This window comes from Lycorma delicatula, chromosome 3 (assembly GCF_047948215.1).
Source record: "Lycorma delicatula isolate Av1 chromosome 3, ASM4794821v1, whole genome shotgun sequence".
Classification (NCBI taxonomy): Eukaryota; Metazoa; Arthropoda; class Insecta; order Hemiptera; family Fulgoridae; genus Lycorma; species Lycorma delicatula.
Window position 1 is genome coordinate 148424801 of NC_134457.1, and position 17837 is coordinate 148442637.

General features: G+C 33.2%; 1 protein-coding gene across 2 annotated transcripts in view; it reads right to left on the reverse strand.

Annotated features, from left to right (window-relative positions):
• cert (ceramide transfer protein) overlaps positions 1–17837 on the reverse strand; it is a 77675-nt gene that overhangs the window by 30717 nt on the left and 29121 nt on the right. For both annotated transcript variants that reach the window (XM_075360789.1, XM_075360790.1), the window contains exons 3-4: positions 10294–10405; positions 3812–3946 (exon numbers count right to left, since the gene is read on the reverse strand). In XM_075360789.1, the coding sequence (XP_075216904.1) occupies positions 3812–3946; positions 10294–10405 (247 nt within the window). The remainder of the gene's footprint in view (positions 1–3811; positions 3947–10293; positions 10406–17837) is intronic.

Below are 17837 nucleotides of genomic sequence, written 5' to 3' on the forward strand. Positions count from 1 at the left end.
GGCCAGGAGTATGGTTTCTTGGAGTACGGATTTGTAGGGCTTTCTTGGCTTATTCATCTATCTGAAAATTTTTCATTCATAGCCTGGCTAACAAATGCATTAAAGTAAGAGACTACAGTAGCTTGTTGAAAATAATTTGGATGTACATTTTTAAATTCATTTGGTTGAGAAAATAAAGTTATTTAACATTTTAAAACAAACATTTCCATTAGCAGACTTTTCAGAAAAGAAAAAGCCAGATTACACCATTTTTCATTAAACAACAAACATTAATTAAGTGTGTCGTGTGCTTTCTAAAAAATTACACGTAGTTTTCAGTTTTCCACAATCATGAATTATATCTATTGATGCACCCATTAAGCTGAAAAACTATGTAAAAACTATATCACTTAAAAATGATACATCTTTATTTTTATTTTTTTTTTTTTTGGGCGAAAAACGAATGGTCGTTATCATCAATACATCTTTATTAATTTTGTCTAAAATTTTAACAGCAAACTGGAACTGTCTTACTATATTAATGATTCTCTTTCTTGAAGTAGCTGAATTTTGTATACAAGGCGACCTTTTATGTAGAACTTTACAGATTGTTATTTTCTGAACCTACATTCCTCCACTTTTATTATTAAAAAAAAAGAAATAAAGAAATAACTCTTATACAATGGAAGAAATTAAATAAAAGATAAAAATAATCATAAGGTAAATGAGGTTTTAATGAGCAACAGATTTAACAGGACTTCTGATTGCAATTGTCTAATTCGTTTAACGCTTTGTTTGATGTTAGCAGTCATCCAGATGATTTCTATTTGAAAACAATTTTTTTTTTCTTTCAACTGATAGAATTTTCACAGTATATTATTTTCATGCCATGGCACTTTTTCTTATGTACTTTGAAATGCCCATTGAATTAAAATTATTCACTTCACTTCCACATGCCAGAAAACAAACATTATTTTAAATAGAAAAAATTTAGTAAACAAAGAAACACATCACAGTAACAATACAGTACCTGAGACACAGTACCGGGTGTGTAAATATGAAACCAAAATTTGCCCACAGACGGCCCTAGCTGTCAATGTAGTTACCATCAAACTGCACCATTGGTGCCATTTTCTTTCTTTGACAGCTGACAAAGATTTTCAACTCACAACAATATAAGTTTCATATAACAGCATAGTTTTAATTAGCATTGAACATGTCGAGTTTTGTATCTACAAACTACAATTTATGAACAGCATTGATTTTCAGTTACCATTTAAAGAAAACTGATGCACAATCGCAACGAATGCTTGTAAAATCGTTGTACAAGCGAGTGCTTGTAATGCTTGCTTCTTGGTAAATAACAGTGCTTTGTGTAGTTTAAAAAATTCAAAAGTGACGATTTTGACATGAGAAACAAAGAATGTGGAAAACTACCGAAAAAGTTTGAAGACAGCGAATCCAGTCCATTGTTGGATGACGATGATGCTCAAACATAACAACAACTCGTGGATCAGTTAAATGTAACAGGAGAAGCTGTCTCCATAAGTTTGAAATCCGTGGAAAAGATCCAGAATATGGGAAAATGGGTTCCACATAAACTGAATGAAAGACAGCAAGAAAACCGAAAAACCACTTGCAAAATGCTGCTCGCCAAGTACAAAAGAAAGTCATTTCTCGATTGAATTGTGACAGGTGATAAAAGTGGATATATTTCAAGAATCCTAAGTGTAGGGTAACTCCAGGTGAACCATCAACATCGATTTCAAAGCCAAATCGCTATGGAAAGAAGACGATGCTGTGCGTTTGGTGGGACCAGAAGGGTGTGATCTATATGAGCTGCTAAAACCTGGCAAAACCGTTAATACTGAAAGCTACCAATGACAAATGATAGGCAAAACAAAGGGATTTTGCTTCATAATAATATACTATCACACACAGCAAAACCGGTCAAGGAAATGATTGAGGTGTTCAGTTGGGAAATACTTTTGATGCAGCTTACTCACCAGACTTCGCTCCATTCGACTACTATTTATCTGCATCGATGGGACACGCACTTGTTGAGCAGTGCTTCACTTCTTATGAAAACGTACAAACATGGCTCGATGAATGGTTTGCCTCAAAAGAGCAACAATTTTTTTGGTGTGGCATTCATAAATTGCCAGAGATGGGAAAAATGTATAGTTAGCGATGGATAATATTTTGAACAAAATATTTTTTATCATTTTCATACAATAAACCGGTATTTTCTATACAAAAATTTCAGTTTCATAGTTACACACCTGGTAAAGTAGTTGTTACACAAATTTTTGGGCGAGTCTTTATTATTTATATCATTACAATATGTCTGTAATGCCTTGATCTCAGCTACTGAAACCCACATTTTTATATGATGACCCTATACATTAAAAATTAATATTCATTATTTACAACAGTAATTTTGCAATGCAATAGTCTTAACATTACAAATTACAAGGGTAAATCAAATTTAAACAGTTCCAAGCTGGATGCCAGAGTGGGGGGTTAATGTTCAGTGTGTTAGAGGGGGAACCAGCTTGGATAGTTCTTCCATCTGTTTTGTCATCAGTACAGCCATGAGTGAGCAATAGGATCCATTGTCTGTTGCACAATATATAATCACAGAGTTTTTAACTAATGAAGGCGTTAAACCGTGGAAATTTTAACTTGTTTAAGGTACAGTTTGGGGACGCTACACTGTCCCAGAACAGAGTGTATACGTAGGCCAGACAATTTAAGAGCGGGCAAGAAAGTGTAGAAAACTACAGTCATGATTGATGTCCAAGGTCAAGTCTCACAGCTGACAATATCTGTGCTGTTCAAGACCTTATCGAAAATCAATGCTGGTTGACTGTAGAAGAAATCCTATCAGAAGTAGGAATCAGTTATGTGAATGCTCAATAACGCTGATCATCTTGGCTTTAGAAAGATTAGTTGCTGATGGTTTCCGAGGTTATTGACCGAAAATCAAACAAGTCAGGTTGGAGGTCTGTGAGAAACTTCTGAATTGATTTTGGCAAGAAGGGGGACGATTTTTTGAGTTGCTTCATCATGTTGTGATGAGACATGGATCCATCATTAAACTCTCAAGTCAAAAATGGCGAGTAATGAGTAGCAAAGGAAGGATGAGGGCTGCCCAGTAAACCCGTCTGTCAGCTGGAAAAGTTCTTGCAATTTTTTTTTTTTTTTTTACTCAAGGGAACTTTTACTCGTTGATTTTCTCTACAATCAATAAATGGTGTATGCAGCTTACTATTGCCAGTAGCTACAGTCAACAAAAGCTGCCTACCGAAACAAAAGAAAGGGTATGCCATCAGAGATGACATCTTTCTCCATGACAACAGCAAGCCACACACCGTAATTTTGATAAGGGATAATTGCAAATAAAGCACTGGGAAACCCTTGACCACTCTCCCTACAGTTCAGATTTATGACTATTTTTTGTTTGTGCCCTTGAAAAAATTGCTTGGGAGGGGAATGATTTGAAAACAATAAAGATGTCGAAGAGCATGTGTGCAATTGGTTGACAACTCATCCTCAACCTTTTTATGAACAAGGAATATTCAAGCTTCCAAATTGTTGGCAAAAGTGTGTAGATTGTTCAGGAGACTATGTAGAGAAATGATGAAGATATGAATTATGTATATTATTAATGAATAAATTTATTAAAAAAAATTACTGTTTATATTATATGCACCCTCATATTCTGTGGTTAAAAAAAGTACTTTATGAATAATAAGATTAAAAATTTGGATAAAAGTTTGTATAAACAGGATTTAGTAAAAATTGAACATAAAAATATAATTATCCATACTTTCATTTCCTAATCCAGTCTTTTTGCTTGTGGCTGCGGCTTCTGCACAAGAATCAAAATATCCCTGTAGTGTCTCCATTTGACTACAGAGAATATCACGGAATGTTTCCATTTCAGCAAGCTTCTCTTTCAATCCTAACATAAAAATTAAAAAAATAATCAATAAATGAATAAACAAATATAAAAATACAACATAACAGTTTAACATAATAACATTACTACAAAAAAAAAAAAAAACAATGAGAAATTTTAATTTTTGAATCACTCTTCTATTTGAAAATTTTGAGACCTAATCCATAGGCAGCACAAAGATGTTATTTCTAAGATGTCATTTCGTCATCAAGGTTTTCTTTGAGTACCCTGAAATAATTGGATTGTACATTAGAAATAAAGTGATGTGACTTAAAAGTTGAGTTTGTCTGCCAGTGTAATCATAAACTCATCACTTGGTTGGATTTGTGCAATAAGTTCATCCCTATCAGTTTGCACCCACTGTTTGCATGAACTTTCATCCAGCAAATTGTCAATTTCCAGAAATAAAGTCTCCTTAACAGCTTCTGGCCCAGAACACTTTTCAAAGTCATCTCAATATACATTCTTATTTTTCACAGTCACATACAAAGAAATCAATCAAATCTCTGTAACTTACATTCAACTTAGCTCCCTCAATCATCAATTTAGCATTTTCATGATATCTGTAAACAGACACTGTGCATATCAGATGAACCTGGCAGAATACACCACTTTGGCCGCAAAGAACGAAACAATTTATATTTTTCTTTGAGTTTTACAATCAGACTTTCATATTCATTTACCTGTGTGCTACAACTAGGCTGATTTTTTCTTCAAAATCCTTACTAAATAAGGTTTCCAATTTTCTTTTAACAGCAGATGCTACTTTCTCAGTTTTTTCTGTACTGCAGAATGTCTTTGTTCTTTATTTAATTTCATTATTTTACAAATAGGAGAGTTCTAATGTTTCACATATTGATCTAGCCTGTTGCAAAGTTGTTTCCTCAATGAGTTCATATGCTTCAGTAACAAATTCATCTTCATATTTGCTAGGACAGATTTGGTATTAAAAATTTTTGAAGCACGTGTTGGACAAAGGGTTTCCCAGGTATTAAAATTTGTTGGTTTAAAACGATGCTCAAGTAGTATACTATGCAAGCCATTTTTTACAGGTTTTTTGAAAAGTTCAATACGGGACTGAACTTTTCTAAATATTTTAATTTATGGTAATGACAAATATTTTTTAATTTCAACAGAAATTCTTAATAGATTAATAAGTTCTTAATGGAACTTATAATAAATTCTTAATAAGTTTTGCTCTTGTTCTTGCATATCATTTATACTAATTACCTCTTCCAGGACTGGCTTATAATCTTGTTTATAACACTGTTAATTTATCATTTCACCCATATAACAAAAATTCATAATAAATGATTAACTACTGTACATAAATATATCATAAAGGCCTAAACAAAACAACTATGTAAAGAATTTTAAAAGAAAGAAACCTTAAATAAAATCAAAGCACATGTCAATCAACAACACAACTGAAATAATCCACTTATGCCACAGATTTCATGTGGTCAGATGGTGGAGGAAGGAGATTCATGACTCAACAAGCTCAGGCATGAACCTCCTGTTGCTACAAATCAGTAGGCTTTATTCAAAGCTATAATAAAAATTTAAAAGTTTAATTTAAAGTTTTTTGGCATATAATGACTATTTGTACTTTTTTAACTTTGTGGGCTTGAGTTGTAATGCATACACCAGCGCATTATAAAAATTAAGTACTGGTAGTTGAATTCAAATATTTTAATCCTTACACAATCAGAACATGGTGTTTTATAAATATGTACTTATTACTTTTTAGTCATGACGAATTATTATTAAATCATATTTAGCTTATCTAACCATAAATATAGAGGCTCTGGTTGGTAAAGACATAAATGACCAATAACAGCCGGCTAAGAACTCAGCACACATTTTTGACAAACTTTAATGCTCTGTAACTACTAAACTATGAAAGTCTCAGTAATCAAATTTATATGGCATGTTTAGATTTGGAAGAAGTTTCTTGAAAAATTTTCAAATTTTTTCACTAAGTCCCTTTTTAGATATAAGGCACTGAAAATGGTTTAATACAGCCAATCAACCTTCTCAGACATTTTTTTTCTAGAGGAAAAAGGACATAAGTCTCCTAGCCAAGCCATGTTCCAAGCCATGTTATAAGAAAACTTTAACAGGAAAAAAGTAATCATTGTAAGACTTTTCCTTCATGAAAAATACTGGCCTCAAAAATTGAACTAATTGTATTTCATTTTATATATATATTTTTTTTCACCAACTTCCTTAATACTCAAAAAAAAAATAGTTTAAACAATAATTTTAGACAATTTCATGCTGGAAATTCTGGGTTTTAAATTACCATGATATCTTTAAAAATAAGGGAGTTATACAGTTTTCTGCAAAATACACTACTTGTGAAAAATGAGCAATCTGCACAAACAAAAATTGCTGCCAAAAAAAAGAATCTCAAAAAAATACTAACCCCCTGGTAAAAATATTACAACAATGAAAAATGTTCAGCAACCAAAATTATTTTTATTGTAAGATTTGAAATGGATTGACCAGAATATAATTACACAAAATGGAACTTACTATAGAAAACCTTTAAAAAATTCTTCATAAAATATTTTTTATACAATCTTCAAAGGAAATGCTAAGAATAGGCCTGTGAATGTGCAAAGAAGGTTGTTAAAAATAGATGGTAATAGAACTGTACTGGCAAAACTATTCTACTATAACTGCTTACAAGATGAAAAATTATAAATACTTCTAAATACGAACATTATTAATAAATAAAAGTTTTGTTTGACATACTGTTTAAATATAATTATTATTTAACACGTATTACATACCAATAATACTCAATAATGTTTATACCTTTTTTCGAATAGTATAATGAAATTCCATGTAGTACATAAAACATCAGCATGAACAAACAGTTTTTTGGTTATGCAATAGTATTACTAAACATATAAACATCAGGTCTGTTATAAATCTTAAGAAAAATGTTAACAGTATATATCTTAAACATGAAAATTATTGAAGCAATCTGCAGCAGAATTTTAGTAAAAATCAAGTTTTTCTATTTTGGTCATGGCAAACAAGAAAATGATTTTAAAAAAAATGCATTTCCTTGTTAAAAAATATAAACTCTTTATAAACTGTTTGAGAATATGCACTTTCTTCCATCAAAATAATAATTACCTGGGAAAAGTAAATATTATTATTGTTTAAAGGGTGCAGCAGAACCAATTAAGCAATTCTAAGGAGTTATAAAAAAATGTAATTAGGATATATAGAGAAAAAATGGGTTTATTTTCTAAATTAACAGTCCATACCATTTAGTAATCATAAGTTCTGAAAATAACATCCTCAAGATGGCGGCTGTTAGCAGGAACACACTGCTGGAGACATCTCTTAAGCTTTGTGCAGCTCGTTCACACATATTGCAGGACATGGTATTCATTTCTTCAATAATTTGCTTCCTTAGCTCTGATAGGGTGTGAGAGTGGTGTTTAAACACATTTTCCATCAAATAAACCCAAAGAAAGAAATCCCAAAGGCTAAATCTGGTTATCATGTAGGCCACCCCACATCACTCCCTCAAAGACCAGACTCGTCCAGGAAAAACTTTTTTCAAAACATTGATGGAATTTCAGGCTGTGTGAGCTGTCGCCCCATGCTGTTGGAAACACAAATTGCCCAGTCCCTCTTCTTCAACAATCTCTTCCATTCTGGGCAGCTGAAATTTTGCAAGACAAATATGTTCATGTTCAGAATTCATGGTCACAGTCACACTATCCTCCTCAAAGAAGTACAGGCCTATCATGCAAATTGTAATATAGTACACCACACAGTCAGTTTATGGGAATGTAGCAGCTTTCATGAATAATTTAGAGGTTATTTTCAGCTTAATAGTGGAAATACTGTTTATTCAAACCCCACTGAGGTGAAAATATGCCTCATTGCTAATAAAAAAAGCTGCCTCAGGAATGACCTGTGCAAGCACTTGCTCACACAGATTTTGGCAGTTGGTGTAGTCTGCTGGGCTCAATTCTTGAGACATCATTACTTTGAAGGGATGAAAATTTAAATTTAAATGCAGAATCCTCCTCAAACTGCAGTTTGCCTTCCCAAGGCAACAGGTGCCCAGTCCAGTATTTCCTTCTTTGTGTTGGAGTTCTGTCCTCTATAAGTTTGAATGCCGCAATGTTCCTGTAGCCCAACAGGCCATAGTGCATGACTATTTGTCTATCGTATGGCTCTGTTTAAAGATGCTAAGGGAAGATCCTTGTATAAATTTGTACAGGATCTAGGGGGATGGTATGACTCGATTTCGTTTTTAAGGGCAATAGGTGCCCAGGTGCTCACCAACCACACCAATTTGAACCAATATCTGTTTCAGTTCTGCCTGGGAGCTGATGAGCTGTGCGTCTGCGGGGAGGTCCAGTTGAACAAATACCTGATGTCTGGCTGCCCTGCTCTAGGGGGACCAGAGACTAGGCCACCCTAGAACTTAGAGGTCAAGGGGAAAATTGGTCACTCACAAGCAGCGGAGTCAATGTGATGGGAGCCCCATTGTCAAACCATGTGGGAGTTCATGATGCAGTTACTTTGTTCAACCAGCATCAGTAGTTTGCTTAAGGGAAAGACTTACCGCATTGCTGGGGGAAGCTAACCCTGAGTATGGCTGACCACCAACCAATTATGGCTCCAAGAACTGTAAAATGGTGGACAGGTACTTGCTGGCATTCAGCAACCTAGGCGTGGCAGCGAATTGCTGTCTAGACGAAAAATAAATTTTAATTTATTGATGTCGTATATCTTTTAGTAGTTGATAGGGTGTGCCTACCAATTTTAGTAATATATGACAAGTGAGCAGTGGGACATGCAAGCCAGTGGTGTATGGCACAGCACTTAGTCCACTAACGCTGTTAGGTAAGCTCTAGGAGCTATTTAGGAAACTGTTTCGAGCCTCAGTTGCCATTTGTGGTACGAACATTTGGTCTTATGCTTTAGGGTGACCGAATGGGGTAGTGGTGAGAGAAATGCCAGATCCCCAAGGCAATAATATGCCTCCAAGTAACATCTTAGCAACTGCTCGATTGTTGCTCTCACTAGCTGCACATTTTCTGGTGTTCTGATTGACCTGTGTTGGCCATGTGTACATATTCTAAGTGTGCTACCAGTTTCCTCCAACTGCCTAACTGAGGACTGAATTGTGTTCACACTAGGAATGTTATTGTTGCATGGAATGTTGAACTGTCACCGAAAAGCTCTTTGCTTTGATCACAATCAGTTGTTTTCAAAATACACATGCACAGCAAAGCCACAAGAGCTCCTTTCCATACCCATGTTGGCTAGTGAAATGGATCACAGATGGAACAGAGGGAGACCACATGCACCTGCCTACCCACACCACCACCTGTATTGACCCCCTCCTAACCACTTTGGTAGCACTCTGTACATATATCTGATTTTCTTTCTTTGTTTTATATAAACATTGTTAACACACAACTTGGAGATATATTCTTAGAGAATTCAATTTTGTCAAATACTCAGATCTTATAACATAAATCCATCAACTTTAATTTAAAATTTCAGAAAATTTGAAATCAATTATCTAAAAAATGGTTATGAAGTGCAATATAAAAATCAAAATGAAAACAAAAATCTATCTGATAATGCATTATAAAAAACAACAATTTTTTTTAAAAACTGAAGGCACTTTATAAGATACTTTATCTCATTTGATGAGTGTATTTTCACAGATCATTTTTCAAAGAAAAAATTTGCGCTTAAGTAAAAGCTACAATTCTGTAACACTTCAAGAATTCAGGATTATTTCTATTGCAAAACACCCTATTTTTAGCAACTTCCTCTGCAATGCTTATATTATTTTTAGCAGCTCCTTTGAACACTGCATTGCAAAAAAAAATTTACTTATGAAGAATTTTTTTAAAGGATCTTTATAGCAAGATACTAAGTTCCACCGATAGAAATGTCTGCCAAGATATTTGCATTGGTGGTATCCTGGAAGAGGCCAAACTGATGACTGTACTGTATTATCAAGTTTAGAGGTTCCAGTAAAGCCCATCAGGGTTAGAAACAGGGGGGAATGGTGTGGAAACCAGAATTGCCACAGGGCAGGCAAAATATATTTTAATAAATTCTGATAAATGGAGATTACACTAAATCCTCAGGCAGTTGTTATAGTAGTTATCATTTTGCTTTCCAGATCAGCTAATCTCAGGTTAATTCCTACCTATGATTTGGCACTATCGTGTCTGTCATTTCATTGATAAATTTTTTTTTTCATTAAATAAATATATTAAAAAAAATCATATTCAAAGTAATAATAACAATACAAATAAATAAATAACGACAACAAAAGTAAAAATTACCATTCCCCTTCTTGAAACTGGAAGCAGAAGCTGATGACAAGGTATTGGAAGTAAGGGATATGGCACTTCCATGACGTTTTAAACTATTTTCACTTCCATAACCAGATTCAGCCTATAAAATAAAATAAAAAAATATATATATAATCACTAGTATATAAACTATACAAAATAAACATAATATGCAATATTCAATAGATATATACTATTGACAATCAATTTGACCAAATTATAATTACAATAAATTATTAAGACAATTTCACCAACATTTCTTACAAAATGTTAGATGGATTGCTTTTACTTTTTTAAAATACATATAACAATTTTAAGCATCATAGTAATTTTTTCATACAATTAATACAAGATACAAAAATAATTACAGGATGTAATTACACAAGCAATTATATACCTTCTTCATATATTTCAGTGAATATTTTTTTAATTAGAATGAAAAATTGACCCAGAACCACCCACATCTTACTCCTCCTTATACACTAGAGTTCCTTTATTTCTGAAAAATTATCTGCATAAAATTTCTTAGCATTTCCCCACACCCGAAAATAAAATAGTAAAAAGAATAAGAGAACTAATTATTATGGAAATCCAGCTCCAATGACCCAATAACAACTAAAACTTATGACAATTTTTAAAACTTGACAAACACAATGAGAATGTTATGAGATATAGAGACATAATAAAACTTGAGTGAAACAGAAAAAAAAAATTGTTGAAAAACAAGAAGGCAAAGGAAACTGCTTTGCCAAACAAACAGTGAAATCATTCAATAATGGAATGTTGCTTCATTGTTCTGAGGAGTGACATGAGATTAATCATCAGATTTCCCAACACTATTATACTTAAAACTTAAATGTAAAACCAACAAACCACTAAGAAACCAAAATAATATGGTCCCCAAAATTAGGCAGATATACACATTAATCAATCTGATGACCCAACCACTCAAGAAAAAAAAAAATTTTAAGTGACCTGTTACTTTAATAACAATTTTTCTATTTTTAACATAATGTAAACAGTTTTTTTTTGTACAGCTTATTTCGGCACAACATTTATACATCCCTTATATGCACTTCTTACTACATCAGCAGCAAACTCTTAATTGACAAACCAATACAAAAATTAACTTATACAGCCAATTCCCAATTATACACAACAATAACCAGGAACAGGAACAGGATCACGGATAAGTCAAAATCATAGCAAAATTGTGGTTGTTCCAAAAACAATATTTAATAAAGTAATATGTGTTAAAACGATTTAATAATGAACAGCAGTACAGTATTTACATGCACTATTGTATTAAGATATAATGATAAATAATATAATAAAATAAAATACAGTACACTACACTGTTACATACCTGGTAAAAGTAATAAAAACCTGATAAAAGTTGTAGTACTGAAAACACTTTCTTTTAATTGAACTTCATAGTTTGCGTAGCATAATAATAGTACACAATGAACTATTGTCATATCATATAATACACAATGAACTATTATAAGTAAAGCAATACAAAATTCTAAACGTTAAGTAGCAAATGAATGAAGGAGTAAATCATATCACAGAACAATGAAAAAACTTCACTTTTAGCTTCGTTTTAAGTTTTTAAACTTTTTTCCAAGAGACCTCACAGTTAAGCTGCTCATGGACAATTAGGAGTTGACTGTAATAGAGAAATACCTTATGGATAAACAAAATGTTGAAAGCATGGACAATACTAATGAATTATCCTTTAGCATGGTGAATACTGAGAAGTAATTATTAGAGGCTGATGAATCACATACTCTCAATTCTTAAATCTAACTGCGTAAGAATTTTCCAGAAAAAATAACGTAACAGGACACTTTAGGAATATAACTTAATTTTAATCAAATCATAATTTTATTAAAGTTAATTAGTTTTTTCTTTTGAAAAGATTTAATCCAATAATTTTACTAGAATATAAATATTACCCTAATGACGGATTATGAAACTTTTTAAAGTTAGGATTAATAAACTTACAATAATTTATAAATAAAAAATTACACTTACAATGCAAAATGGCATTTTACTTAAATTCTATAAGAACAGAACTTTAATAATTATATTTTTTATTACACTTGAAAATAAACAATATAAATACTTCACAATCAGCAATTAGTACGTTCCATCCAATCATCCGGTACAAATTCTTTGGGTTATCACCTTGGGCTAGGCTTGCAATTTCATCTTTATCTTATCTACTGCTTAAAAACTTTGTCCTATTGTCCTATAAGTTTGAGAAATAAGAAAAGGTCATGGAGAGCCATATCTGGAGAATAGGGTGGTTGCAGCATCATAATGGTAATATTATAATTTGCCAAAAACTTTTGGAAAAGTGGTGTGCGCCGATGTGCTGTCATAGTGCAAAATACACAAGTTATCTCTCCAAAGTTTGTGTCTTTTCCAGGATTGCCTAACACAAATTGCATAAAACTTCTGGGTAGTAGTCCTTTTTGATTGTGAACAAATCGATTGTAGTCAAGCAAAATGGTTAGAAGGACTTCAACATTTGGGCAAACTTGACAAGCTTATTTTGGTCTTGGCTCCTCAGGAAACTTCCACTGCGACGATTGAGCCTTCATCTTGACATCACTGCCACACTCACATTTTGTCACCAGTTATGATACACTTGAGTAAGTCTGGGTCATCGACCAACCCACTGGGTTAGTCTAGTGAAGAATGTGTCTTCCCAAATCAGCTGATTTGGAAGTCGAGAGTTCCAGTGTTCAAGTCCTAGTAAAAGCAGTTACTTTTATACAGATTTGAATACTAGATCGTGGATACCTGTGTTCTTTGGTGGTTGGGTTTCAATTAACCACACATCTCAGGAATGGTCGAACTGAGACTGTACATGACTACACTTCATTTACACTCATTCATATCATCCTCATTTTTCCTCTGAAGTAATACCTGAACGGTAATTCCTGGAGGCTAAACAATTCCCGGTAATTCCCGGACGAAAAAAGAAAGAAGTCTGGGTTATCAAGACCAAACAGACAATCAGTAAGCATTTGTTGATCAATGGTTATATGAACAAAATATGTTTTGTTCAAAACATTTTTTTCATGTTCAAAACCTTGGTCAAAATCGCTTTGCATGTGCCAAATGAAATTTTTATTTCCTCAGTAACCTTTCTAATGGTGATTATGTGATTTAGCAAGCACAATCTCTTTAAATTTTTTTAAATTTTCAGCAATGATTGATCCATTAGGATGCCCAGACCTTGAATCATCTTCAACGTCTTCTTGGTCTTCCTGTAAGTATTTGTACCACTCATAAGCATGCTGTTGTGACATAGCATCATCTTCAAAAGCCTTCGTTAACATTTTAAATTGCTCCGCTACACTAAAAATAATTATATTATTATTGTAGCAAAAATACAAAAATTTTTAATTTAATACAAAATGTTAAAGTCTGATCCGATATTTCACCACACAAATAATCGCAACATAGTAAAGTAGTTCCTTTTTCACTTGACAAACACAAACTAAACATTGCAGCCAGATGAAAATTAACATGTTTATCACTGACAGTACTACCAATATCCAGAAAAAAGATCAACTCAATTGACAAGACACAGTAAGCGCAATTAAAAAATGTTCATTATTTTTTGATTACACCTCGGATAATTAACTAAATTAGCTGTACAAATGACATGATGACAAAATGTTAATGGCATAATGATAGATGCATTATAGAACAGAATTAAATCAAGCAATCATGGGGGCCAGGAAATTGATCCACCAAATCCAATCTAAGTTGGGACTTTACTATTGAGATACAAGACTGCATGATGATTTGGTGGCATGCAATCTTGCTGTAAGTGTCCCATAGATTTTCTTGGACTATGAATGAATGCGAATGAATATCGCACTTGTTCGGCTATTTCAGATACTGAAGTTGTATCCTGACTTGGCATCCTATGTGATACACAACCTCTTTCAATGAAACGATTGTACTATGAATAACAGACTGTCATTGAGGTGGTTACTTGCAACATTTAGTTATAAATTGTTTCCAAATGGTAGCAGCCAATTTTGATTCATGAGTGTGTGAGGTGGGAGTGAAACTTGAAGGTATACTGTTATACAGTGATGTATCAAAATTCTACAGGTTATTTACTTTTTCATTATTAAAAGTTAATTTTTTTTTTTGAAGGTGAAGAACCCTTTTGCGTTATCATCGCCCGAAATAAAAAGAATTAAAATACATGTAATATAATAAAAAAAAAAGAAATAAAAATATATAAAATTCAACTAAAAATAAAACCTTACAAATGCCGAGAGGAGTGTAAAGGACCCCTTCTCGAATAGCAAAAAGACTAAAAACTAACATAAAAACTATAACTAACATAAGAACTATACCTAAGATAAAATTAAAATATTAAAAATGAAATAAAACTTGAAACTAATATTATTAAAAACTTATAACTAATATCACAGTTGGAATCTGAATATACGATAAGATTTATTTAAAAGAAACATAAAAATAAAAACAAAACAATATAAAATTTACGTAAACATAAAATTTCACAATACCCGAGAGGGGTGAAGGGCCCCTTCTTGGATAACAATAAAAAACCAACAAAAAAATATAAAAATTAAAGAAAAAACAGACACATTAAAAATTTCTCCAAAACAAAAACTATATGCCACAATATAAAATTTTGTATATAAGAGCAACACGATGCAAAAACAGAAACATCCAGTCTAAAACTTCAATATCGTTGCCCAAAAATTAACGGCTATTTCAGGGCAATTTAAATTTACAATGCAACGCCACATAACATATGCAATCCACAAGTATGTAGTGCACAATCATGCGGCAGTTGCATCATACGTATAGTGGTGCATGTACTGCTGACATCAAATACTCGTGTGTGACTCTGGTATGTCCTAATCACAATCAACAGAGGATCACTTCCCTGCATGAGGAGTGCCATGGCAACACAGAATCTTTAATGTGCCAGAGTTTGTTATCAATGGTGGTCATCCAGTTACCTTGCCACTTTGCTCAAAGACATTGTTTTATATAATTAATGAGTCAAACGTCGCAACATGAGTGATGAATTGAGGTTGATTACATGCCTCTTTAGCAGCGGAATCTGCACTTTCATTACCTGAAATTCCCACGTGGCTAGGAATCTAACAGAAACTCACTTGTGTGTTGTGATGATTCAACTAGGCAATTTCATTACGGATTTCAGTGACCAATGGATGTCTAGAGTAAAAATCTTCTAAACCTCTGAGGGCGCTACACGATTTGCTGCAAATAAGAATATGACTGTATTTTGGGTTAACAATATTCAATGCCTTATTAACAATGTACAGTTCAGCAGCAAATATACCTGTAATATGCAGACCAAACATTCTGCTATTAAGAATAAATGCACTTCCAATGGTATCATTCTGTTTCAATTCATCTGTGTATACTATTGCATCTGGGTTTATTTTGGAGAGAATATGGTGAAAACTTTGCTGAAAGATGATAGCTGATGTTGATTGTTTCTTGTTATGCTAAGGTCAAAAATAAAATTTATAAGGTTGATTCTCCATGAAGGATATGAACAGTGATATGTTGGAAAAATAGAAGGTATGTCAACATTTAAAAACTGTAGTAACCGCTGGGTACGTACATAGGTGCAGTATCATGTGGATGATCTCCTACCTTTGTAAACTAAGATTTTCAAGAACTGCGGTAAAAGCTGGGTGATTCGGTTGCCCTTTAAGATGGACAAAGTAAGATGTTAGAAATAGGTCACATCTATCCCAAAGAGATGGTTCACTGCTCTCAACAAGTATGCTAGTGACAGGGCGATCTAAAAAAACCTGTAGCAAGACAGAGTAAAGCATGATGTACAGCATCTAACATCTTCAGCGCAGCATCATGCGCTGAAGAGTAGGCGATACAACAACCATAATCTAAGCAGGAACAAACTAAGGAATAATAAAATTGCAACATACATGACCTATTGGCTCCCCCAATTGGTGTTGCTAAGAACTCGCAACATATCTAGCAGTTTGGAACATTTTGTTTTTAATTGTTTGATGTTATTGACCCACATACGATGGATGTCAAAAAACAAACCTAAAAACTTAATATTACAAGAGATAGCAATTTGCTTTTCATTCTGAAAAATTTGTGGTATAAAAGGGTCTCGCAAGCAAGAAAAGACTACACATTTTGTTTTCTCAATTGAAAATATAAAGCTGGTCACCTTGGACCAAGCTTCAAGGCAAGATATTGTGTTCTGTAATAGTCTCTCTTCTGTGGCTGTTGAATGGGATGTAGTATATATGGCAAAATCCTCAACAAACAACGAACATGAAACAGGTGGGTGCACATAATCAGTAATACTGTTGATGGCCATAGAGAACAAGATGGCACTTAATACACTTCCTTGAGGGACTCAAGGTTGGTTGTTGGAACAGCAATCATGATGAAATTTTTCTCAATCTGTTAAATACTTTGGCCCTATGTTCATAATTTTCTTTTTATTTTCACCATTGGAAGAAATCCTGAAATTATTTCTGCTTCCTAGTAAAAAAAAAGATATTATAAAGGCATGCATATATATATATATATATATATATATATATATGTGTGTGTGTGTGTATGTGTATGTGTGTGTGTGTCTGTGTGTGTCTCTCTCTCTGTGTGTGTGTGTGTGTGTGTGTGTGTGTGTGTGTGTGTGTGTGTGTGTGTGTGTGTGTGTGTGTGTGTGTGTGTGTGTGTGTGTGTGTGTGTGTGTGTGTGTGTACAAGGTGATTTTTTTTTAAGTAGTTACTGTCTTGATTTGTCCTGCAGCATAGCTGTCACCATTGCATACATGTGCACTGAGTAAACTACATCCATTGGCTTGTTATAGATGTCATTACTGTGATTAAGTCCTTGTTTACAGTTTTCCAGTGCTTGTTTAAAATGCCTATGACCAAGGACAATGCTGCTGATTGTGAAATACATACTGTAATTCATTTCTTAAATGTAAGAGGTACAGAAGACGCCAAAATTCATACAGATTAGTAAAATGTACAGGGATAACGTTATGTCCAATGGAATGTGAGAAAAGTGCTATAGGGCATTTAAAGAAGGCCAAACAAACATACACAATGTGATTTAGAGTGAGAGACTGTCTATCATTACCAATGATCTGATGCAAAGTTAATAGAAAAGTCTATGAGTATAGATGATTAAGATTTCATCAGTATGTAATGTAATTGAAGAACATAAGAATAAAGCCGTAATAAGAAAGGGAGTTCGACAAGGATGTTCCCTACCTATCCCAGTTACTTTTTAATCTTTACATAGAACTAGCAGTTAATGATGTTAAAGAACAATTTAGATCCGGAGTAATAGTACAAGGTGAAAGGATAAAGATCTATGATTTGCTGATGATATAGTGATTCTAGCTGAACGTAAAAAGGATTTATAAGGAACAATGAACTGCATGGAACTGCATGGAAGTCCTACACAAGAACTACTGCATGAAAATAAACAAGAACAAAACG